At 45.9% G+C, this 25,071-nt stretch overlaps 1 protein-coding gene across 1 annotated transcript in view; it reads left to right on the top strand.

The window, feature by feature from the left end:
- LOC115207174 (dedicator of cytokinesis protein 3-like) overlaps positions 1-25,071 on the top strand; it is a 225,727-nt gene that overhangs the window by 164,886 nt on the left and 35,770 nt on the right. Inside the window, exons 19-33 of the mRNA XM_029774158.1 lie at positions 787-890; positions 1,428-1,503; positions 4,203-4,303; positions 6,890-6,948; positions 10,944-11,092; positions 11,847-11,932; positions 12,505-12,531; positions 12,675-12,770; positions 12,876-12,936; positions 13,504-13,597; positions 16,768-16,916; positions 22,214-22,300; positions 22,586-22,690; positions 22,866-23,007; positions 23,706-23,959. Coding sequence (XP_029630018.1) covers positions 787-890; positions 1,428-1,503; positions 4,203-4,303; positions 6,890-6,948; positions 10,944-11,092; positions 11,847-11,932; positions 12,505-12,531; positions 12,675-12,770; positions 12,876-12,936; positions 13,504-13,597; positions 16,768-16,916; positions 22,214-22,300; positions 22,586-22,690; positions 22,866-23,007; positions 23,706-23,959 — 1,590 coding nt within the window. The remainder of the gene's footprint in view (positions 1-786; positions 891-1,427; positions 1,504-4,202; positions 4,304-6,889; positions 6,949-10,943; positions 11,093-11,846; positions 11,933-12,504; positions 12,532-12,674; positions 12,771-12,875; positions 12,937-13,503; positions 13,598-16,767; positions 16,917-22,213; positions 22,301-22,585; positions 22,691-22,865; positions 23,008-23,705; positions 23,960-25,071) is intronic.

Genomic DNA, 25,071 nt, shown 5'->3' with positions numbered 1-25,071 from the left:
CTTCCACACCTCCCATCCCTCTTCCCACACCTCCTCCCTTCCCTCTTCCACACCTCCTCCCTTCCCCTTCCACACCTCTCCTCCCTTCCCTCTTCCACACCTCCTCCCTCCTCTCCCAGTCCCTCTTCCACACCTCCTCCCTTCCCTCTCCATCTCCTCACCACCATCCTCCCTTCCCTCTTTCCACCCTCCTCCCTTCCTCTTCACACCTCCTCCCTTCCCTCTTCCACACACCCTCGCACCTTCCCTCTCCCATCCCTCTTCCACACCACCTCCCTCCCTTCCCACCTCCCCCTCTCCATTCCCTCTTCCACACCTCCTCCCTTCCCTCTTCCACACCTCCTCCCATCCCTCTTCCACACCTCCTCCCTTCCCTCTTTCAAACCTCCTCCCTTCCCTCTTCCCACACCTCCTCCCTTCCCTCTTCCACACCTCCTCCCATCCCTCTTCCACACCTCCTCCCATCCCTCTTCCACACCTCCTCCCATCCCTCTTCCACACCTCCTCCCTTCCCTCTTCCACACCTCCTCCCATCCCTCTTCCACACCTCCTCCCTTCCCTCTTCCCACACCTCCTCCCTTCCCTCTTCCACACCTCCTCCCATCCCTCTTCCACACCTCCTCCCTTCCCTCTTCCACACCTCCTCCCTTCCCTCTTCCACACCTCCTCCCTTCCCTCTTCCCACACCTCCTCCCATCCCTCTTTCAGAGCTGCATAGCTGGTCTGTTTGTACACGTCCATGTTCCCAGTCACCTTTCCATGGTTAAATGTGGTTTTCGCTTTCAGTTTGGCGTGTATGCTGCCATCTATCTATGGTTTTTGGTTTGCATAAGTTCTGATAGTCGCAGTGGGAACAACGTCCTCTGTGCGTTTCCTGAGGAACTGAATACGTCAGTACTATTCTCAGTGACAACCCGGAACATTTCCCAAAACAATCTTGAAGCATATATTCCGATTGGTCAGACCAGCGTTGAACAGTCCTTACCACAGGTACTTCCTGTTTAAGTTTCTGCTTATAGGAGGGGAAGAGAAAAATGGAGGCGTGATCTGATTGGAGGAATTTTCCTCAGATTTCCTTTATTGAACTCCCCAGCTCCAATAAATGCAGTCTCAGGATATGTGGTTTACAGTTTTACACAAAGTCCAGTGAAGTTCCTTGAGGGCCGTCGTGGTATTTCGGCTTGGGGGGGGGGGATATACACGGCCGTGACGATGACTTGAAGAAAATTATCTCAGGAGGTAATGTGGTCAAATACCTGCAACACATGCAGCATTCTAAAACATATTCAGAAGAATCCCCATTGTAAGTCATTTTAGATGTTTCCCAACATCCACAAAATGGTGGCAGAATGTATCAATAATTAGCTGTTTCAAAACCATTTATGTTAACAGTTCCTGTATTTTTTGCTGTTGTTTTCCCCCTCTAGCACCATAGTGACAACTGTCCAATATCTGTCCCCGGCTTTACACAAGAACTTCACCGAGGCTGACTTTGAATTCAAGGTGCGTGACTTTGACAGAGTGACACACACACACATGGTGAGCTAGTGAGCTGGGGTTGCTGCAGCCCACGCCAGAGTGCGTGCACACACACACACACACACACACACGAGCAAACACACACACACACACCCAAGCACGCAAGTCTTGTCCTTGAGGCAGAACAGAGCAATTTCCGCTAGATGGGCCAGCTGCAAAGTCAAAATTGTCTATGTTGTAAAAATTAATGAACCCCCTAGAGTTATTACCCCCGTGGAAATCTAATTAGCATAATAATAAAAAAAAATACCAATAAAAATCAGTCAGTTTAAGATAGAGATATCTGGGGGTTTTTTTTGCATTGGATGCGTCTCAATCTGCAGTAAAAGATGACAGAGCTAGAGAGGTGTTTGTCAGAGCATGAAACATCCCGGAAATCGGTCTTCTCACAAAACCATCTGTGGCGTCCCAACAGTTTGGGCTACACACTAACATGACACCTCAGTGGAAAGGTGAGACTCTCAGGAACACGTACATGTCGGTAGTTGTGCCTCACGAGACTCGTCTGAATGACTCCTGGTACCAGTTGAAAAATGAATGGAAGTACATATGGAGACTGTTTTAGTGACAGAAATAAAGGGTATAACATTGTTTAAACAAATAATAACATATGTTTCCTGATCTTTCTTATTTCTCTCAGCTATAGGAGAGACACTTTCAGTCCCCCCACCCAAAAAAATCTAAAGGAAGTTTGTTCTATCTGTTGTTCCATGTAGTTAATCTGTTATTCAATGTGTTTCTATGGGCTAATAGCAGTAATCTGTTATTCAATGTGTTTCTATGGGCTAATAGCAGTAATCTGTTATTCAATGTGTTTCTATGGGCTAATAGCAGTAATCTGTTATTCAATGTGTTTCTATGGGCTAATAGCAGCAAGGACTATCTGTTATTCAATGTGTTTCTATGGGCTAATAGCAGTAAGGACTATCTGTTATTCAATGTGTTTCTATGGGCTAATAGCAGTAATCTGTTATTCAATGTGTTTCTATGGGCTAATAGCAGTAATCTGTTATTCAATGTGTTTCAATGGGCTAATAGCAGTAATCTGTTATTCAATGTGTTTCTATGGGCTAATAGCAGTAATCTGTTATTCAATGTGTTTCTATGGGCTAATAGCAGTAATCTGTTATTCAATGCGTTTCTATGGGCTAATAGCAGTAATCTGTTATTCAATGCGTTTCTATGGGCTAATAGCAGTAATCTGTTATTCAATGTGTTTCTATGGGCTAATAGCAGTAATCTGTTATTCAATGTGTTTCTATGGGCTAATAGCAGTAATCTGTTATTCAATGTGTTTCTATGGGCTAATAGCAGTAATCTGTTATTCAATGCGTTTCTATGGGCTAATAGCAGTAATCTGTTATTCAATGTGTTTCTATGGGCTAATAGCAGTAATCTGTTATTCAATGTGTTTCTATGGGCTAATAGCAGTAATCTGTTATTCAATGTGTTTCTATGGGCTAATAGCAGTAATCTGTTATTCAATGTGTTTCTATGGGCTAATAGCATTAAGGCCCAAAAAAAATTTAATCAAATAATTATTATATATTTTTTCATATTCTCCAAAGGGGTCCTAAAATTACAAACCCAATATCAAAATGATCCTTGGTACGACCTTCTTAAAACAATTCCATATAGCTTAGTAGAATCCCTCTCTCCCGGCTTAGACAGGGCTTAAACTCTTATGGATTAATTTAAGGTTAGGGCGTTAGAATTAGCAGGGTAGTTAGGGTTAAGGTTAGGGTTAAGGTTAGGCATTATAATTAGCAGTGTAGATAGGGTTAAGGTTAGGCATTAGAATTAGCAGTGTAGATAGGGTTAAGGTTAGGCATTAGAATTAGCAGTGTAGATAGGGTTAAGGTTAGGCATTAGAATTAGCAGGGTAGATAGGGTTAAGGTTAGGCATTAGAATTAGCAGTGTAGTTAGGGTTAAGGTTAAGGTTAAGGTTAAGGTTAGGGCATTAGAATTAGCAGTGTAGATAGGGTTAAGGTTAGGGCATTAGAATTAGCAGTTTAGTTAGGGTTAAGGTTAGGGCATTAGAATTAGCAGTGTAGTTAGGGTTAAGGTTAGGGTTAAGGTTAGGATTAAGGTTAGGGCATTAGAATTAGCAGTGTAGTTAGGGTTAAGGTTAGGGTTAAGGTTAGGGCATTAGAATTAGCAGTGTAGTTAGGGTTAAGGTTAGGGTTAAGGTTAGGGTTAAGGTTAGGGCATTAGAATTAGCAGTGTAGTTAGGGTTAAGGTTAGGGTTAAGGTTAGGGTTAAGGTTAGGCATTATAATTGGTAGTGTAGTTAGGGTTAAGGTTAGGGCATTAGAATTAGCAGTGTAGTTAGGGTTAAGGTTAGGGTTAAGGTTAGGGCATTAGAATTAGTAGTGTAGTTAGGGTTAAGGTTAGGGTTAAGGTTAGGTATTTGAATTAGCAGTGTAGTTAGGGTTAAGATCTGCCTCCAGAACAAGATTCATGACCCAAAACAACGCTAACCTGCCTCTTTCCTCCCCCTCCTCTCCATGATCTCTTCACCATTCTAGTTGTGTGTGAATGTAATGCTCTTCTGTTCGACTTAGACATTGAGTACCGTTGTTTAGGTACTTTTTGGGCTTTGCTAATGTGTGTGTGTGTGTGTGTTTGTGTGTGTTTGTGTGTGTGTGTGTGTCTCTATCTAGGTGTGGAACTCATACTTCAGTCTGACTGTTCTCTACATCAGCCAGCCCAGTCTACAACTAGAGAACACCACCCCAGCCAAGAGGAAGAATGTGTTGGACAAGTATGTACCCTCAAAGAGTTCCCATTCAATCGTCGTCACCGTCGTTTACCGTTTCTCTTCAAGCATCTTGTTTTCTTTGTTTTGTACAGTGAATGTGTTGGACGAGTAAGACTGCTCACAGAGTGGCCTGCCACTCTTCATCATGTTTTACCACTTGTCCTGAAGCATGCTGTGTTGTCTCTAAAGTGTTCATCTGTACAGTAACGACCTTCATCGTACAGTAACGACCTCCATCTGTACAGTAACGACCTCCATCTGTACAGTAACGACCTCCATCTGTACAGTTACGACCTCCATCTGTACAGTAACGACTTCATCTGTACAGTAACGACCTCATCTGTACAGTTACGACCTCCATCTGTACAGTAACGACCTCCATCTGTACAGTAACGACCTCCATCTGTACAGTAACGACCTCCATCTGTACAGTAACGACCTCCATCTGTACAGTAACTAGCTCCATCTGTACAGTAACTAGCTCCATCTGTACAGTAACTAGCTCCATCTGTACAGTAACTAGCTCCATCTGTACAGTAACTAGCTCCATCTGTACAGTAACGACCTCCATCTGTACGGTAACGACCTCCATCTGTACGGTAACGACCTCCATCTGTACGGTAACGACCTCCATCTGTACGGTAACGACCTCCATCTGTACAGTAACGACCTCCATCTGTACAGTAACGACCTCCATCTGTACAGTAACGACCTCCATCTGTACAGTAATTACCTCCATCTGTACAGTAACTAGCTTCATCTGTACAGTAACGACCTCCATCTGTACAGTAACGACCTCCATCTGTACAGTAACGACCTCCATCTGTACAGTAACGACCTCCATCTGTACGGTAACTACCTCCATCTGTACAGTAACGACCTCCATCTGTACAGTAACGACCTCCATCTGTACAGTAACGACCTCCATCTGTACAGTAACGCCCTCCATCTGTACAGTAACGCCCTCCATCTGTACAGTAACTACCTCCATCTGTACAGTAACTACCTCCATCTGTACAGTAACTAGCTCCAGTGTTTGTAGTGGAGTATAGATCCTCGCTGGGTCAATATCCGGCTAGAGGGACCACTTGTCTTACAGTGTTTGTGAAAAGTTAAAAAGGTTGTAAGTTTTAATCTTATACCGTAGTAGTGATTTTGCTGAGATTCTGCTCATTTGTTTCCTTCTAGTTTCGTTATCATTTTATGCCGTATCTGACTTAAAAATCTAAGTTTATTGGTCACGAACACAGATTTTCAGATGTTATTGCAGTTGCAGCAAAATGCTTGTGTCTCTAACTCCAACAGTAATACCTAACTAAATGATTGTGTTTCTTGCTCCAACAGTGCTGTAATATCTAACTAAATGCTTGTGTTTCTAGCTCCAACAGTAATACCCAGCTAAATGCTTGTGTTTCTAGCTCCAACAGTAATACCCAGCTAAATGCTTGTGCTTCTAGCTCCAATAGTAATACCTAGCTAAATGCTTGTGTTTCTAGCTCCAACAGTAATACCCAGCTAAATGCTTGTGTTTCTAGCTCCAACAGTAATACCTAGCTAAATGCTTGTGTTTCTAGCTCCAACAGTAATACCCAGCTAAATGCTTGTGTTTCTAGCTCCAACAGTAATACCCAGCTAAATGCTTGTGTTTCTAGCTCCAACAGTAATACCCAGCTAAATGCTTGTGCTTCTAGCTCCAACAGTAATACCCAGCTAAATGCTTGTGTTTCTAGCTCCAACAGAGAGAGAGCTGTCTAATTGTCTTTCTGTCTGTATAACTGTCTTTCTGTCTACTTTGCCCTGTTCACTTCCTGTTTCTCACGTTGCCCTGTTCACTTCCTGTTTCTCACGTTGCCCTGTTCACTTCCTGTTTCTCACGTTGCCCTGTTCACTTCCTGTTTCTCATGTTGCCTTGTTCACTTCCTGTTTCTCACGTTGCCTTGTTCACTTCCTGTTTCTCACGTTGCCTTGCTCACTTCCTGTTTCTCACGTTGCCTTGTTCCCTTCCCTGTTTCACATGTTGCCTTGTTCACTTCCCTGTTTCTCATGTTGCCTTGTTCACTTCCTGTTTCTCACGTTGCCTTGTTCACTTCCTGTTTCTCACGTTGCCTTGTTCACTTCCCTGTTTCTCACGTTGCCTTGTTCACTTCCCTGTTTCTCACGTTGCCTTGTTCACTTCCTGTTTCTCACGTTGCCTTGTTCACTTCCTGTTTCTCATGTTGCCTTGTTCACTTCCTGTTTCTCACGTTGCCTTGTTCACTTCCTGTTTCTCACGTTGCCTTGTTCACTTCCCTGTTTCTCACACAGTATCTTTCAAAGGAGAGCTAATGAGTACCAGGCTTCAGTTTAAAATATGCAAGCACCATTTCTGATATTCCCTTCACACTCGAAGCACACACTGTAGACATCTGTAATTAATTGATCATCATAATTCTGTGATCTTCAAGGAATGATGTTCTTCAGTCTTCAGTACATTTCCTCATCTGTTAACTGTGGGAATACCAACATATATAATATCCACTACATGTCAAATAGTCTTTAGCTAGCTAGAGATCTCTGTCTGTGATTCTCCACCTGTTGTTTTGTTTCTAGGTATGGTGACATGAGGGCGATGATGGCCTACGAGCTGTTCAGCATGTGGCAGAAACTCGGTGAGAGTTGCTCTCTATCTCACCCTTTATCGTGCTATGTAACATTACATTTTAAACGTAGCATTTAGAGGACCTACTGTACTGTCCTGTAGGATCCTCACCCATGTACACATTTGTCCGTTCTCACGTTCACTCTCCCACCAAACATACAGAATGTTCTCTTGGTACTCAGGTAGCCTAGTGGTTAGAGGGGGGAGGCAGGTAGTCTAGTGGTTAGAGGGGGGAGGCAGGTAGCCTAGTGGTTAGAGTGGGGAGGCAGGTAGTCTAGTGGTTAGAGTGGGGAGGCAGGTAGTCTAGTGGTTAGAGGGGGGAGGCAGGTAGTCTAGTGGTTAGAGGGGGGGGGGGCAGGTAGCCTAGTGGTTAGAGGGGGGGAGGCAGGTAGCCTAGTGGTTAGAGGGGGGCGGCAGGTAGCCTAGTGGTTAGAGGGGGGGAGGCAGGTAGCCTAGTGGTTAGAGGGGGGAGGCGGGTAGCCTAGTGGTTAGAGGGGGGGGGGGCAGGTAGCCTAGTGGTTAGAGGGGGGGAGGCAGGTAGCCTAGTGGTTAGAGGGGGGCGGCAGGTAGCCTAGTGGTTAGAGGGGGGGGGGGGGGGGGCAGGTAGCCTAGTGGTTAGAGGGGGGGGGCAGGTAGCCTAGTGGTTAGAGGGGGGGAGGCAGGTAGCCTAGTGGTTAGAGGGGGGCGGCAGGTAGCCTAGTGGTTAGAGGGGGGGGGGGGGGGGCAGGTAGCCTAGTGGTTAGAGGGGGGGGGGGCAGGTAGCCTAGTGGTTAGAGGGGGGGGGGCAGGTAGCCTAGTGGTTAGAGTGTAGGGGAGGCAGGTAGTCTAGTGGTTAGAGGGGGGGGGGGCAGGTAGCCTAGTGGTTAGAGGGGGGGGGGGCAGGTAGCCTAGTGGTTAGAGGGGGGGGGCAGGTAGCCTAGTGGTTAGAGTGGGGGGGCAGGTAGCCTAGTGGTTAGAGGGGGGGGGCAGGTAGCCTAGTGGTTAGAGTGGGGGGGCAGGTAGCCTAGTGGTTAGAGGGGGGGGGCAGGTAGCCTAGTGGTTAGAGGGGGGGAGGCAGGTAGCCTAGTGGTTAGAGGGGGGCGGCAGGTAGCCTAGTGGTTAGAGGGGGGGGGGGGCAGGTAGCCTAGTGGTTAGAGGGGGGGGGGGGGCAGGTAGTCTAGTGGTTAGAGGGGGGGGGCAGGTAGCCTAGTGGTTAGAGTGTAGGGGAGGCAGGTAGTCTAGTGGTTAGAGGGGGGGGGGCAGGTAGCCTAGTGGTTAGAGGGGGGGGGGCAGGTAGCCTAGTGGTTAGAGTGGGGGGGCAGGTAGCCTAGTGGTTAGAGGGGGGGGGGGCAGGTAGCCTAGTGGTTAGAGTGGGGGGGCAGGTAGCCTAGTGGTTAGAGTGGGGGGGCAGGTAGCCTAGTGGTTAGAGTGGAGGGGCGGCAGGTAGCCTAGTGGTTAGAGTGGAGGGGCGGCAGGTAGCCTAGTGGTTAGAGGGGGGGGGCAGGTAGCCTAGTGGTTAGAGGGGGGAGGCAGGTAGCCTAGTGGTTAGAGTGGAGGGGCGGCAGGTAGCCTAGTGGTTAGAGTGTAGAGGAGGTAGGTAGCCTAGTGGTTAGAGGGGGGGGGGCAGGTAGCCTAGTGGTTAGAGTGGGGAGGCAGGTAGCCTAGTGGTTAGAGGGGGGGGGGCAGGTAGCCTAGTGGTTAGAGGGGGGGGGGCAGGTAGCCTAGTGGTTAGAGTGTAGGGGAGGCAGGTAGTCTAGTGGTTAGAGGGGGGGAGGCAGGTAGCCTAGTGGTTAGAGTGGAGGGGCGGCAGGTAGCCTAGTGGTTAGAGTGTAGAGGCGGCAGGTAGCCTAGTGGTTAGAGTGTAGAGGCGGCAGGTAGCCTAGTGGTTAGAGGGGGGAGGCAGGTAGCCTAGTGGTTAGAGGGGGGAGGCAGGTAGCCTAGTGGTTAGAGGGGGGAGGCAGGTAGCCTAGTGGTTAGAGGGGGGAGGCAGGTAGCCTAGTGGTTATTGGGGGGGGGCAGGTAGCCTAGTGGTTAGAGGGGGGGGGGGCAGGTAGCCTAGTGGTTAGAGGGGGGAGGCAGGTAACCTAGTGGTTAGAGGGGGGAGGCAGGTAGCCTAGTGGTTAGAGGGGGGAGGCAGGTAGTCTAGTGGTTAGAGGGGGGGGGGAGGCAGGTAACCTAGTGGTTAGAGGGGGGAGGCAGGTAGCCTAGTGGTTAGAGGGGGGAGGCAGGTAGCCTAGTGGTTAGAGGGGGGGGGCAGGTAGCCTAGTGGTTAGAGGGGGGGGGGGGGCAGGTAGCCTAGTGGTTAGAGGGGGGGGGGGGCAGGTAGCCTAGTGGTTAGAGGGGGGGGGAGGCAGGTAGCCTAGTGGTTAGAGGGGGGGGGGGGCAGGTAGCCTAGTGGTTAGAGGGGGGGGGGGGGGCAGGTAGCCTAGTGGTTAGAGGGGGGAGGCAGGTAGTCTAGTGGTTAGAGGGGGGGGGAGGCAGGTAGTCTAGTGGTTAGAGGGGGGGGGGGGGCAGGTAGCCTAGTGGTTAGAGGGGGGGGAGGCAGGTAGCCTAGTGGTTAGAGGGGGGGGGAGGCAGGTAGCCTAGTGGTTAGAGGGGGGGGGAGGCAGGTAGCCTAGTGGTTAGAGGGGGGGGCAGGTAGCCTAGTGGTTAGAGGGGGGGGCAGGTAGCCTAGTGGTTAGAGGGGGGGGCAGGTAGCCTAGTGGTTAGAGGGGGGGGCAGGTAGCCTAGTGGTTAGAGGGGGGGGCAGGTAGCCTAGTGGTTAGAGGGGGGGGCAGGTAGCCTAGTGGTTAGAGTGGAGAGGCGGCAGGTAGCCAAGTGGTTAGAGCGTAGGGATGGCAGGTAGCCTAGTGGTTAGAGCGTAGGGGCGGCAGGTAGCCTAGTGGTTAGAGCGTAGGGAAGGCAGGTAGGCTAGTGGTTAGAGCGTAGAGGCGGCAGGTAGCCTAGTGGTTAGAGCGTAGGGGCGGCAGGTAGCCTAGTGGTTAGAGCGTTGGGGCGGCAGGTAGCCTAGTGGTTAGAGGGTAGGGGCGGCAGGTAGCCTAGTGGTTAGAGGGTAGGGGCGGCAGGTAGCCTAGTGGTTAGAGGGTAGGGGCGGCAGGTAGCCTAGTAGTTAGAGGGGGGAGGCAGGTAGCCTAGTGGTTAGAGGGTAGGGGCGGCAGGTAGCCTAGTGGTTAGAGGGTAGGGGCGGCAGGTAGCCTAGTAGTTAGAGGGGGGAGGCAGGTAGCCTAGTGGTTAGAGCGTAGGGGCGGCAGGTAGCCTAGTGGTTAGAGCGTAGGGATGGCAGGTAGCCTAGTGGTTAGAGCGTAGGGATGGCAGGTAGCCTAGTGGTTAGAGCGTAGGGGCGGCAGGTAGCCTAGTGGTTAGAGCGTAGGGGCGGCAGGTAGCCTAGTGGTTAGAGCGTAGGGACGGCAGGTAGCCTAGTGGTTAGAGCGTAGGGACGGCAGGTAGCCTAGTGGTTAGAGCGTAGGGGCGGCAGGTAGCCTAGTGGTTAGAGCGTAGGGGCGGCAGGTAGCCTAGTGGTTAGAGCATTGGGCCAGTAACTGAAAGGTTGCTGGATCGAATCCCCGAGCTCACAAGGTAAAAATCTGTCTTTCTGCCACTGTTCCCCGGGTGTCGTGGATGTTGTTAAGGCAGCCCTCCCCTCCGCACCTCTCTGATTCAGAGGTGTTGGGTTAAATGTGGAGACACATTTCAGTTGAAGGCATTCAGTTGTACATCTGACTAGGTGTCCTCCTTTCCCTACTTCGCATTTCATTTGAGCAGCCAACTGTTTTCGCGTAACAATATTGACCAGATGATAGGAGTATTTCAACGTTGCAGTTCCTATCTAATGTTCTCCCAGTGCTTTTCCGACACACTTTTGAATTGATTCAAATGTTGATTTAAATCCTGTGACGCTCTTCTTGTTCTCTCTGTAAAACCTTTTTTCCCTCCTTGTGATTTTCTGCTGTTCATTGTATCTGGTTGAAAGGAAGTGTTTTGGGTTATTTAATGTAAAGTCTGACTCCTCTTCCTGTCCTCCTCCAGGTGAGAACAAGATCCACTTCATCCCAGGTATGATTGGCCCGTTCCTGGGTGTGACCCTGGTGCCTCAGGGGGAGGTCAGGAACATCATGATCCCGATCTTCCACGACATGATGGACTGGGAGCAGAGGAAGAACGGGAACTTCAAACAGGTGCACGCACACACACACACACACACATACACGCGATCGCACGCACGCACACACACACACACACACACACACACACACACACATACACGCGATCGCACGCACGCACGCACACACACACACACACACGCACACACACACACACACACACACAAGGATGGATTGGAGCAGAGGAAGAATGGGTCAGGGTTGCATTCCTCCACATATTTAATTATTTAACTACATGTATATACAGTAGGTTTGATCTAACTACATGTATATACAGTAGGTTTGATCTAACTACATATATAGTAGGTTTGATCTAACTACATATATAGTAGGTTTGATCTAACTACATGTATATACAGTAGGTTTGATCTAACTACATATACAGTAGGTTTGATCTAACTACATTAATATTACAGTAGGTTTGATCTAACTACATATACAGTAGGTTTGATCTAACTACATTAATATTACAGTAGGTTTGATCTAACTACATATAGAGTAGGTTTGAGCTAACTACATGTATATTACAGTAGGTTTGATCTAACTACATGTATATACAGAAGTTAAAGGGGGGCCCTCTTTCACCCACACTCTTCACGCAGTCATGGACGTTACAGAGCATTTATGGCATATTGACTGGGATAAAAATATTTTTTTTTACCAGGTTTGACCTTCGTTAGAGAGTGAGATTTAAAGTAGCCTTCTCTCTCCTTATACCCTGTCTTTTATGGTAGGTGTAACAGTGGTGTATTTATACTGTTCTGTTCAGGTGGAGGCAGAGCTGATAGACAAGCTGGACAGTCTGGTGTCTGAGGGGAAAGGAGACGAGAACTACAGAGAACTCTTCAGCCTGCTGTAAGTAGAGGAAAATACACACACACACACACACACACACACACACACACACACACACACACACACACACACACACACACACACACACACACCACAATACACACACACACCACAATACACACACACACCACAATACACACACACACCACAATACACACACACACCACAATACACACACACACCACAATACACACACACACCACAATACACACACACACCACAATACACACATACACAAAACACACACACACACACACACCACAATACACACACCACAACACACCCACACCACAACAAACACCAACACACACACATCAAAACACACACACACACACACACACACATCAAAACACACACACACACACACACACACACACACACACACACACACACACCACAATACACACACACCAAAACACACCCACACACACCAACACCATCACACACACACCAACAAACACCAACACACACACATCAAAACACACACACACCCAACACATAACCGTTTCTTTATCTCCTACCTTGATAACGCTGTATTTGCTTGGCTCTCTTTCTGCTGCGTGTGGGATCAGAACCCAGCTCTTTGGGCCTTACCCCAGGTAAGATAACGCAGCTCTGATTGGACTACTGCCACTAACTCCTCTCTATCTCCTGTCAAATGATGTACTCACAGTGATCACTCAAACCTAGGCCGTTTGGTGGTATTGATTGTTAAGGCGTTTGCGTGTTTCCTTGTTTCCAGTCTGCTGGAGAAGATCGAGCAGGAGACTTGGAGGGAGACGGGGATCTCCTTCGTCACCTCTGTCACACGGCTGATGGAACGACTGCTGGACTACAGGTGAGACTAGATAGGTCCACACTTGTTGTTATGTAACTGTGGAGGGCAGAAGATAAGATGCATTATTATTCATCAATAACTGGACCGGTTCCTCTCTCTGTTTAGGGACTGCATGAAAGGAGACGAGACAGAGAACAAGAAGATTGGCTGTACTGTCAACCTGCTGGTAAGATACTGTAGACTCTGGCTGTACTGTTAACCTGCTGGTAGGATACTGTAGACTCTGGCTGTACTGTCAACCTGCTGGTAAGATACTGTAGACTCTGGCTGTACTGTTAACCTGCTGGTAGGATACTGTAGACTCTGGCTGTACTGTTAACCTGCTGGTAAGATACTGTAGACTCTGGCTGTACTGTTAACCTGCCGGTAGGATACTGTAGACTCTGGCTGTACTGTCAACCTGCTGGTAAGATACTGTAGACTCTGGCTGTACTGTCAACCTGCTGGTAAGATACTGTAGACTCTGGCTGGACTGTCAACCTGCTGGCTGTACTGTCAACCTGCTGGCTGTACTGTCAACCTGCTGGTAGGATACTGTAGACTCTGGCTGTACTGTTAACCTGCTGGCTGTACTGTCAACCTGCTGGCTGTACTGTTAACCTGCTGGTAAGATACTGTAGACTCTGGCTGGACTGTTAACCTGCTGGTAAGACAACCCACAACCTGTCACACTGAGATAGTGGTGTAAAGGGTCTGTCTTGTTTTTAATATAGTGTTTCTGTTTGGTCCCTAGAACTTCTACAAGTCAGAGATCAACAAGGAGGAGATGTACATCCGTTACATCCACAAGCTGTGTGACATGCACCTGCAGGCTGAGAACTACACAGGTAATACTACATCTAGAAGCTGTGTGGCATGCACCTGCAGGCTGAGAACTACACAGGTAATACTACATCCACAAGCTGTGTGGCATGCACCTTCAGGCTGAGAACTACACAGGTAATACTACATCCACAAGCTGTGTGGCATGCACCTTCAGGCTGAGAACTACACAGGTAATACTACATCCACAAGCTGTGTGGCATGCACCTTCAGGCTGAGAACTACACAGGTAATACTACATCTAGAATCTGTGTGGCATGCACCTTCAGGCTGAGAACTACACAGGTAATACTACATCCACAAGCTGTGTGGCATGCACCTGCAGGCTGAGAACTACACAGGTAATACTACATCCACAAGCTGTGTGGCATGCACCTTCAGGCTGAGAACTACACAGGTAATACAACATCCACAAGCTGTGTGGCATGCACCTTCAGGCTGAGAACTACACAGGTAATACTACATCCACAAGCTTCAGGCTGAGAACTACACAGGTAATACTACATCCACAAGCTTCAGGCTGAGAACTACACAGGTAATACTACATCCACAAGCTTCAGGCTGAGAACTACACAGGTAATACTACATCCACAAGCTTCAGGCTGAGAACTACACAGGTATAATACTCACACACAAACCTATTCACTCACAAAGGGAAAGAGTGTACTAGCTATGGTTGCTAAGCTACCTGTAATTTACCAAAGTTACCGGAATCTTCAGTACTTTTGGTAAATAACAGAAAATCTATGTCAATCTATCGAAAATGTGGGGGATTTATACTTGAGTACATTTTTTTAAAAGTTATTCATATATTCACCTAACACAAATATGGCAGCTCCGGGCAGTCGGGCCGCTCTGGCGGCTCATGACTGGCGGGCGGCTCTGGCGGCTCATGACTGGCAGGCGGCTCTGGCGACTCATGACTGGCGGGCGGCTCTGGCGACTCATGACTGGCGGGCGGCTCTGGCGGCTCATGACTGGCAGGCGGCTCTGGCGACTCATGACTGGCGGGCGGCTCTGGCGGCTCATGACTGGCGGGCGGCTCTGGCGACTCATGACTGGCGGGCGGCTCTGGCGACTCATGACTGGCGGGCGGCTCTGGCGACTCATGACTGGCGGGCGGCTCTGGCGACTCATGACTGGCGGGCGGCTCTGGCGACTCATGACTGGCGGGCGGCTCTGGCGACTCATGACTGGCGGGCGGCTCTGGCGACTCATGACTGGCGGGCGGCTCTGGAGACTCTTGACTGGCGGGCGGCTCTGGCGACTCTTGACTGGCGGGCGGCTCTGGCGACTCATGACTGGCGGGCGGCTCTGGCGACTCATGACTGGCGAGGCTGGGCTGACATCCTAGATGCCTGATGCGTGGGGCTGGTACTGGACGTGCCAGCCTGGAGATACGCACCTCCATGCTAGTGCGTCTAGCGGGAAACACCGGACCGAAAGGGCGCACTGGCGGTCTTGAGTGCAGGGTTGGCATCACTCCTTCCGGCTCGATGCTCACCTTGCCCTGGCACCTGCGGGGCGCTGGTACTGGGCGAACTGGGCTGTGCGTCCGTATAGGCGAGATGGTGCGTACCACAGCGTAACATGGCGCCCTCCACCTCATACGCACCTCCCTGTAATCACGGGTAGCTGGCTTACGGCTCTTCCTTGGCCTGGCCAAGCTACCCGTGTGCCCCCCCAAAAAAAATTATTGGGGGTGCCTCTCGGGTTCCCTAAGCTCCCTTAGTTTGTCCTCCCAGAATCGTCTTTCATCCTGCCAAGTCCATTCCTTTCGTTCCTCCTGGCGCTGCTCCCTCCTCTTCCGCTGCTTGGTCCTTTGGGGTAGTTCTGTCACAGCAGTCTTCAAGAATGGACCAAGGCGCAGCGGGAATGTGGATACTCGTGTTTATTGATAAAAAACAAGTAAAGTATCCACTGGAAAACCCAAAAAACAATACTCACAACGGCAACAGTGTGGCAGGCTAAAACAAGCGCAGTGCACACAAACAACTACCCACAATCCCAAAGAAAAACACACCCTTCTATATAGGACTCCCAATCAAAGGCAACTCAACACACCTGCCTTCAATTGGGAGTCCCATCCCCCACACAAACCCTTAACATACCAACAACCTGCCACATCCTGACCACAACTGATACAATACCTCCCTCTGCTGGTCAGGATGTGACACAATGCTACAGATGTCTCAAGTTTTGAGGGAACGTGCAATTGGGATGATGACTGCAGGAATTGTCCACCAGAGCTGTTGCCAGAGAATTCAATGTTCATTTCTCTACCATAAACCGCCTCCAATGTCGTTTGAGAGAATTTGACAGTACGTCCAACCGGCCTCACAACCGAAACATTGACAACAAATACATGTTGACATAGTGAAATGTATAAAAGTTTGTAAAAAAATAAAATAAATATATATATATATATACTTTATAAAGGATATTTCAAGCTGAAACCCTCATATTAAACACCAATGGCATTCACTAAGTTGATGGTTTGTATTCAGGATGCTGTTTTACAGCTTTGCTATTCCATTTTCTATTTTAAAATTATCTTATTTCATACATTTTAAGTGTGATAAGGCCAAACAAAGTGCCAGAGATAATTACAGACACCAGTGATAATCTGAAGTACCCAAAAATAACCACTAGATGTCTTGTGATAGATTACATAAAATCCTTTAAAGATACCAGAAAATTCTGGTAGTTTACTGGTAAACTTAAAAAGTTTACAGTAATATACCTTCCCTTTGCAACATTAGTACTAGCTAATATCTCTGAAATAGCATGCACTTTTAACATTGCCATGCTTGTAAATAAGAATGTGTTCTTAACTGACTTGTCTAGTTAAATAAATGTTCAATAAATAAATATGAAAAATTTAAATGCTTTATTCACCGTGAGTACAGTCACTATGGCTGCATATCCACACATAGCTTGAAAGGGAATATCTAGTAACTCTATTTCTATAGTTCTGCAGAGGCTGTATTCACTCTGCTGCTAGACTTGGAGCTGTTGTTCCCAATGAAGTACTGTATAAACTATATGTAGTATGTAACTCTCCATTTACCCTGCTGTTGTACTACTGCACTGAGGGAGTTCCTGCACTACCCGGCTATATGTTGTTCCTAGTGACGTATATAAACGATATGTTTGTCTATACGTTACTCTACAGAGGCTGCGTTCACCCTGCTGCTGTACTGGGAGCTACTGCATTGGGAAGAGAGGCCTCTAAGGGAGTTCCTACACTACCCAGCCCAGAGCGAGTGGCATCGCAAAGAAGGCCTCAGTCGCAAGGTCATCCACTACTTCAACAAGGGAAAGGTAAGTGGAACATATACAGGAAAACGCTGCAAGTTCATCCACTACTCCAACAAGGGCATTGTAGGTGGGAGAACACAATGGAAATCAACTGTCATCAATCGTTTCTCATAATCTAGTGTGTTCACCCATAAAATTATTAATTCATTCAAGGTTTATATGTCCATTTAATAGAGCATTGTGTCAGACAAACAATAGTCCAACCCCCATGTCTCTATCATATAGGGTTCAAATGTTACAAAAGATTTACTGTGAGAATGTAGCTGTGTTTAGAGTGAATGGAACGTCATCAACATGCGGTCGCTGCTCAACAGAACTCCGCGACGCTGCTCCGCAGCAGAACGACGCTAACTTCACGCGTCAACTGACAGGCTAACTAGTGGCGGTAGGTTCGTGAGTGAAAACATGGGCTTTTTCTAAATGAAATCCACTGAAAACAAAAATAAATAGGGACTAAATATATATGTATTTACAAAGCTAAGTATAGCTTTAGCTAGCTAACAGAAACTGTTCCTGTTTTCATTCATTTCAAGTCTTTCCCTTTAAATCACCATAGAAACGGCCCCTCTCAAAGTAAATTGATCACCAATATAGGCAATGACTTTTATTATTTATTTTTTTATTATAAAAAAAATAATAATAATTGTATTAACAAATATTAACAAACAAAAGAGGAATAGTCACATGCAAACAAGCATACATACAAACTATTATAAATTGCCAGGAATCCTAAACAAACAAATCATATTCATTAATAATACAAGTTTGAATTGCCTTTTTGTTTTTCGTTTTAGTTAAAGTATTGCCATATTGTTTTAAATTCATTTATAAAGTGAAAAAAGTAAGGTTTTGAATTAGACCATTTGCATTTGTGAATATGAAATGTACCTAGTATTATTAGCAGTTGAATTAAATATACTACATCTTTATCAATGCCAGAATTTCTGAAATAAATCATTATATCAAAACCATTAAATAGTACAACCGGTCATATTTTTTTTGTAACAAAATTCTGTATGTCAATCCCAAAAAATATACTATAAATACGGGCAAAAAAAACAAATGAAAAAATGGTCTCCGTCTCCATTCCACAGAAATCACATTTATAGTCAATATTCAGCTTGAATCTTCCCAAAACATGTTTCACAGGATAAATTCTATGTAACATTTTAAATGAAACTTTACCTTGTTACTGATACAATATTTGTTAGCAATTTTCCATGCTTTCCCCCATTGTATATCACCACAGATATTTGACCAAAATAATCTTGCTGAGGGAATTGTAATATCAAAAACAATATTCCTAATCTGTTTATTACTACATTTATCTTTGATGTTAATATTGCCAATGAATATATTTTCATGTAAATCTATGTTACTTACATCAACCACAGAGGAATTTAAAAAAAGATACAACCCCTCTTGGAATCGCATCATAAACAATTGCATATTCTTTCCGGGTTATTGGAATTTTTAACTTATCAAGAAATTCCCCATATGAGAGTAGATATCTATCCTCATTCAGTAACTGACCAACCAACCAAAATATTTTTATTCTCAAACCAGTTACAAAAAAAAAGAGACTTATTTTTAAATTGTATATCTTTGTTGTTCCATAGAAAGTATCTGTGAGGGGGGGGAAAAAAATGTTTATACGCTAACATCCAAGCTAAAATTGCCTGCTTATGGAATTGGGCCAATTTTACTGAGATTTTATCAACATCAAAATTACATCGAAGCAAAAATTCTAAACCACCAAATAAACACTTAGGGAAGACATTCCAAATACTGTTCTGGTTCTTAACATACTTCAGAATCCAATTTATTTTAAAAGTATTATTTAGAGTATTGAAATCTAAAATCTCAAGAACTCCTTGTTCTTGGGTATTAGTGAGAATATCTTTCCATAGATAGTGAGGCTTGTTCCTCCAAATAAAATTATAAAGAATCTAAGTCCTTTACAATTTTAGGGGGTAATTCAAGTGATAACGAGACATAAACCGATCTGGATATCCCTTCAGATTTGGATAATAAAACCTGACCGAATAACTAAATGTCTCTCAGCAACCAGAGGTTAAATTTCTTCTTTGTTTTCTCAATAATGGGGCTGTCAAAGACCCCAGCCACCCCAGTCATAGACTGTTCTCTCTACTACCGTGTGGCAAGCGGTACCGGAGTGCCAAGTCTAGAACAAAAAGGCTTCTGAACAGTTTTTACCCCCAAGCCATAAGACTCCTGAACAGGTAATCAAATGGCTACCCAGAATATTTGCATTGTGTCCCACCCACCACCCGCCAACCCCTCTTTTACGCTGCTGCTACTCTCTGTTTATCTTATATGCACAGTCACTTTAACTATACATTCATGTACATACTACCTCAATTGACCCGACCAACCAGTGCTCCCGCACGTTGGCTAACCGGGCTATCTGCATTGTGTCCCACCACCAGCCAACCCCTCTTTTACGCTACTGCTACTCTCTGTTTATCATATATGCACAGTCACTTTGACCATGTCTACATGTACATACTACCTCAATCAGTCTGACTAACCGGTGTCTGTATGTAGCCTCGCTACTTTTATAGCCTTACTACTGTATATAGCCTCGCTACTGTATATAGCCTCTCTACTGTATATAACTTGTCTTTTTGCTGTTGTTTTATTTCTTTACCTACCTATTGTTCATCTAATACCTTTTTTGCACTATTGGTTAGAGCCTGTAAGTAAACATTTTACTGTTGTATTTGGCGCACGTGACAAATAAACTTTGATTTGAAGTTTAATTCACTCCTAAAAATCATCAAACATAAGAAAACTATCATCAAAGATGAGGTTATTATAGTCAATCATATCTAAGATCAACTTGACGTTATTACTAATGTGTCGACCGTGCATAAAACCAGATTGTTCTTCATCAATTATATGATGCAAGCCTTGTTTCAACCTCTTAGCAAATACAAGGGCAAATCATTTCCCATCATTATTCAACAGGCTAATGGGTCTCCAGTTGTCTATATAAAGACTATTCTTATTAGGTTTGGGGATCAAAGTAATTACACCTTGCTTTACGGAAGCCAGTAACTCCCCTTTTCTATTGATTCTTGGAACATAGCAAGAATGAAATCAATTGATGGAATTGAATGCTTTATAAAACTCACTTATTAAACCATAATTTCCAGGGGACAAAGCTTTTAATACAGTCTTTTATCTCAATTTCAGATAACTCATCACAAAAAAATCCCTGAAATTATTATCTATCTATCTTAGCAATGTTTGCTACATTATCTAAGAAAATACCCATATTGGACGTTGGGCTGATGTATACAGATTCTGATTAAACTGGGCAACATGCCGAGAGATTTCTTTTGGATTTTCATTGGGAGTATTATTGATCATTAATTTACATATGGAAGTCTTTTCGCCTGCCCTTTTTTCTAAATTATAGAAATATTTTGTGTTTTTCTCTCCCTCTTCCATCCATTTTCGTCTTGATCTTACAAACGCTCCGCGGGCCTTTTCCTCGTAGATACAGTCTAACTGCATTTGTAATGATGATAGCTTCAGTAATTCCTGATTAATTAGTTCAGTTTTTTTAGTATAATCCATTATTCCCTTTAAGATGTTATATTCTTTCTCTCTCTTGGCACGAGCAATTTCTTTCCCCATTGAAATAGCCAAAAGCCTTATCAAATTTCATAAGCTCCCAGTAACTTCTAAACGTATTCATAACACTGGCACAATTCCAGTATTTATAAATAATTCCTTCTACTGCCTTCTTAAATACTTAATTCTCTAGTAAAGTCTTATTCAATTTTCCAGTAACTTTTACAAACTTTTTTTTGTTGACAAACCATGCATATTTATCTTTATTGAGATCCCTTTGTGGTCTGTTAAAATCGATGGTTCAATCAAGACTGTATCAACATTGTCAGCCATATCTTCAGATATCAGCCAGAAATCAATACGGGATTGTATAGATAAATCTTTGGTACTCCATGTAAACATAATTTTATCCGGATTCTTATGTCTCCAAATATCTAGAACACCTAACCTTAGACATATATTCCTTATCTCACAAACAGAATTGCTATCCTTAGGAGGCCATCTATCTAGATTATCATGTATTCAAATCTCCACCCCATATTACTTTGGCCAATGGGAATTTAGACATCATTTCTCTTAGTTTCCTCTCGATGTCTCTAAATAAAATACAGTTACTTGACTTGTTATTGGCAGCATAAGTATTTACAACAATGAATTGAACGTGGTTGACATCTACCAATAGTATAATCCATCTCCCTGTATTATCTGCTTCATGACTCAATACATGACCCTTAAAGTTCCCTTTTAAAATAGCGACACCTGCTGACCGATTTAGTACCAAATATCATTCCCCCATTGACACTTCCAAAACGCAGTATCTGTGGAACAGGCATGAGTTTCTTGAATGAAATAAAAGTCGACGCTTAGCCAAGGATTTGGATGTGAAAATTACAAAGGTATCAAGTTGATTTTGTTTGGTCCAGCCAACGGAAACACCTCCAAATGGTACCACCCCACAACACCAAATATGGAAGAGATACAACCAAGATTTGCGCAGTCTAAACTACCAACAATCACCCCTTATTTCATTAACACTATTAAGGTTATAATGTTGTCGAGAACAATCTAGTGATTCGTTCTATGTAATTTATAATGACGTAGGGCAGCGGAAACTACGTTTTGACATTACTTTCATAGCACCCTTTTGAATCACCCCAACAGCTTGTGAAATCACAATTATTATATATGTTTACCTTTTTATTTAACTAGGTAAGTCAGTTAAGAACAAATTCTTATTTACAATGACGGCCTACACCAGCCAGACCCGGACGACGGCTGGGCCAATCGTGCGCCGGGACTCCCCCAACGGGACTCCCCCAATCACAGCCGGTTGTGATACAGCCTGGATTTGAACCAGGGTGTCTGTATTGACACCTCTTGCATTGAGATGCAGTGCCTTAGACCGCTGCGCCACTCGGGAGCACCACAATGATGACAAAAGGTTTACCTACTAATTATATGCCTCATTTTGAAATGTCGTCGTGTTTCCGAGCCACTATAATGTAATTTTGATGACATCTTCATCAGCGTCAATTGAGTAGAACCCAACAGTGCTTAAAGAGAATCTTCATAACGATATTGTGACACAACGTGCAACCCATGAATAGCAGTATATTTGTCCCTAATTGAAAAGCAACAAATGACTGATCCATTTTTAACCCTGTGATTTGTTTATTTCGCTCTGTGTGTTTCTCCAGTGCTGGGAATACGGGGTACCATTGTGCAGAGAGCTGGCTTTCCAGTATGAGACATTATACGACTACCAAAGCCTCAGCTGGATAAGGGTGAGGAGATGTCGTCGTCGTAGTCGCTGCAGATTGTGGGGTTTTATGGCTGGGTTTCTGTACAGCACATTGTAACATCTGCTGATGTAAAAACAGGCTTTATAAATACATTTTATTGATTGATTGATTGATTGATTGATTGATTGATTGATTTAGAAAGGTTAAGGTCGCAACCTAACTTGAGTTACCAAGCTTTTCACCTAAATATACCCATTGATGTGAATGGGAGAATTGCACAACATTATTTTTATTTATTTGTAGACCATAATGATTGTGTTTTGTCAGAAAATGGAAGCTGCTTACTATGACAGCATCATGGAGCAGCAGCGTCTCGAGCCAGAGTTCTTCAGGGTGGGATTCTACGGACGCAAGTTCCCTTTCTTCCTCAGAGTGAGTCAATCCAACTGTATGGGCCGCATCCCAAATGACAGCCTATTCCCTACCCTAGATAGTGCACCATTTCTGACCAGAGCCGCATAAGGAATAGGGTGTCAATTGAGACACAATCAATGTCCTTATACTTTTGAATATTCTGGTTCTTACTTACTCCATGTTGTGCCACTAGAACAAGGAGTTTGTCTGCCGCGGTCATGACTACGAACGGCTTGAAGCCTTCCAGCAAAGGATGCTGGGAGAATTCCCACAAGCCATTGCCATGCAGCACCCTAATCAACCAGACGAGGCCATCTTACAGTGTGACGCCCAGTGTATCCTTCTGAAATAAAGTGAGAATGGAAACTGTAGTGTGTGTGTGTGTGTGTGTGTGTGTGTACTGAGGAACACCTTCCTAATATTGAGACGCACCCCCCTTTTTGTCCTCAGAACAGCCTCAATTCGTCGAGGCAAGAACTCTACAAGGTGTTAAAAACATTCCCCAGGGATGCTGGCCCAAGTTGACTCCAATGATTCCCACAGTTGTGTCAAGTTGGCTGGATGTCCTTTGGGTGGTGGACCCTTCTTGATACACACGGGAAACTTTTATGAAGCGTGAAAAACCCAGCGGCGTTGCAGTTCTTGACACTAACCGTTGCGCCTGGCACCTACTACCATTCAAAGGCATTTGTCTTGCTCATTCACCCTCTGAATGGCACACATACACAATCCATGTCTCAATTGTCTCAAGGCTTAAAAATCCTCCTTTAACCTGTCTCCTCCCCTTCTACACTGATTGAAGTGGATTTAACAAGTGACATCAATAAGCAATCATAGGTTTCACCTGGATTCACCTGGTCAGTCTATGTCATGGAAAGAGCAGGTGTTCTTAATGTTTTGTACACTCTGTGTATATGTATGTGTGTGTGGATGAGTGATTGCATCATACTTGCTCTCTCGTGTGTGTGTGTGTGTGCCAAATGGAAAACACACTCCCACCCAGGCATCTTTTCCTTGACGCGGTACCTCTCAGACCTGCAGATCTATGCGGTGACGCCGGTACCGGAGAATGTCCAAATTCTCCAAATGGACCGCGTTCCAGACCGCATCAAGAGCTTCTACCGCGTCAACAACGTGCGCCGCTTTCGCTACGACCGGCCTTTCCACAAAGGATCCAAAGACAGAGAGAACGAGTTCAAGAGCTTGTGGATCGAGAGGACTACGCTGATCCTCACACTTCCTCTTCCTGGTATCTCTCGCTGGTTTGAGGTGGACAAGAGAGAGCTGGTGAGTGACACTACATACCTGTGACAATGATACTCCTCTGTAGATCAGTTGGTAGAGTATGGTGCTCGGTGGTAGAGTATGGTGCTCGGTGGTAGAGTATGGTGCTCGGTGGTAGAGTATGGTGCTCGGTGGTAGAGTATGGTGCTCGGTGGTAGAGTATGGTGCTCGGTGGTAGAGTATGGTGCTCGGTGGTAGAGTATGGTGCTCGGTGGTAGAGTATGGTGCTCGGTGGTAGAGTATGGTGCTCGGTGGTAGAGTATGGTGCTCGGTGGTAGAGTGCGGTGCTCGGTGGTAGAGCGCGGTGCTCGGTGGTAGAGCGCGGTGCTCGGTGGTAGAGCGCGGTGGTAGAGTACGGTGGTAGAGTACGGTGGTAGAGTACGGTGGTAGAGTACGGTGGTAGAGTACGGTGGTAGAGTACGGTGCTCGGTGGTAGAGTGCGGTGGTAGAGTGCGGTGGTAGAGTACGGTGGTAGAGTACGGTGGTGGTGCTCAGTGGTAGAGTACGGTGCTCGGTGGTAGAGTACGGTGCTCGGTGGTAGAGTACGGTGCTCGGTGGTAGAGTACGGTGCTCGGTGGTAGAGTACGGTGGTAGAGTACGGTGCTCGGTGGTAGAGTACGGTGCTCGGTGGTAGAGTGCGGTGGTAGAGTGCGGTGGTAGAGTACGGTGCTCGGTGGTAGAGTACGGTGCTCGGTGGTAGAGTATGGTGCTCGGTGGTAGAGTGCGGTGCTCGGTGGTAGAGTGCGGTGCTCGGTGGTAGAGTACGGTGCTCGGTGGTAGAGTGCGGTGCTCGGTGGTAGAGTGCGGTGCTCGGTGGTAGAGTACGGTGCTCGGTGGTAGAGTACGGTGCTCGGTGGTAGAGTACGGTGCTCGGTGGTAGAGTACGGTGCTCGGTGGTAGAGTACGGTGCTCGGTGGTAGAGTACGGTGCTCGGTGGTAGAGTACGGTGCTCGGTGGTAGAGTGCGGTGCTCGGTGGTAGAGTGCGGTGCTCGGTGGTAGAGTACGGTGGTAGAGTACGGTGCTCGGTGGTAGAGTACGGTGCTCGGTGGTAGAGTGCGGTGGTAGAGTACGGTGCTCGGTGGTAGAGTGCGGTGCTCGGTGGTAGAGTACGGTG

This window comes from Salmo trutta, chromosome 14 (assembly GCF_901001165.1).
Source record: "Salmo trutta chromosome 14, fSalTru1.1, whole genome shotgun sequence".
NCBI classification, from domain to species: Eukaryota; Metazoa; Chordata; class Actinopteri; order Salmoniformes; family Salmonidae; genus Salmo; species Salmo trutta.
The sequence above is the reverse complement of the archived record's forward strand: the minus strand, read 5'-3'. Positions and strand labels throughout refer to the sequence as shown.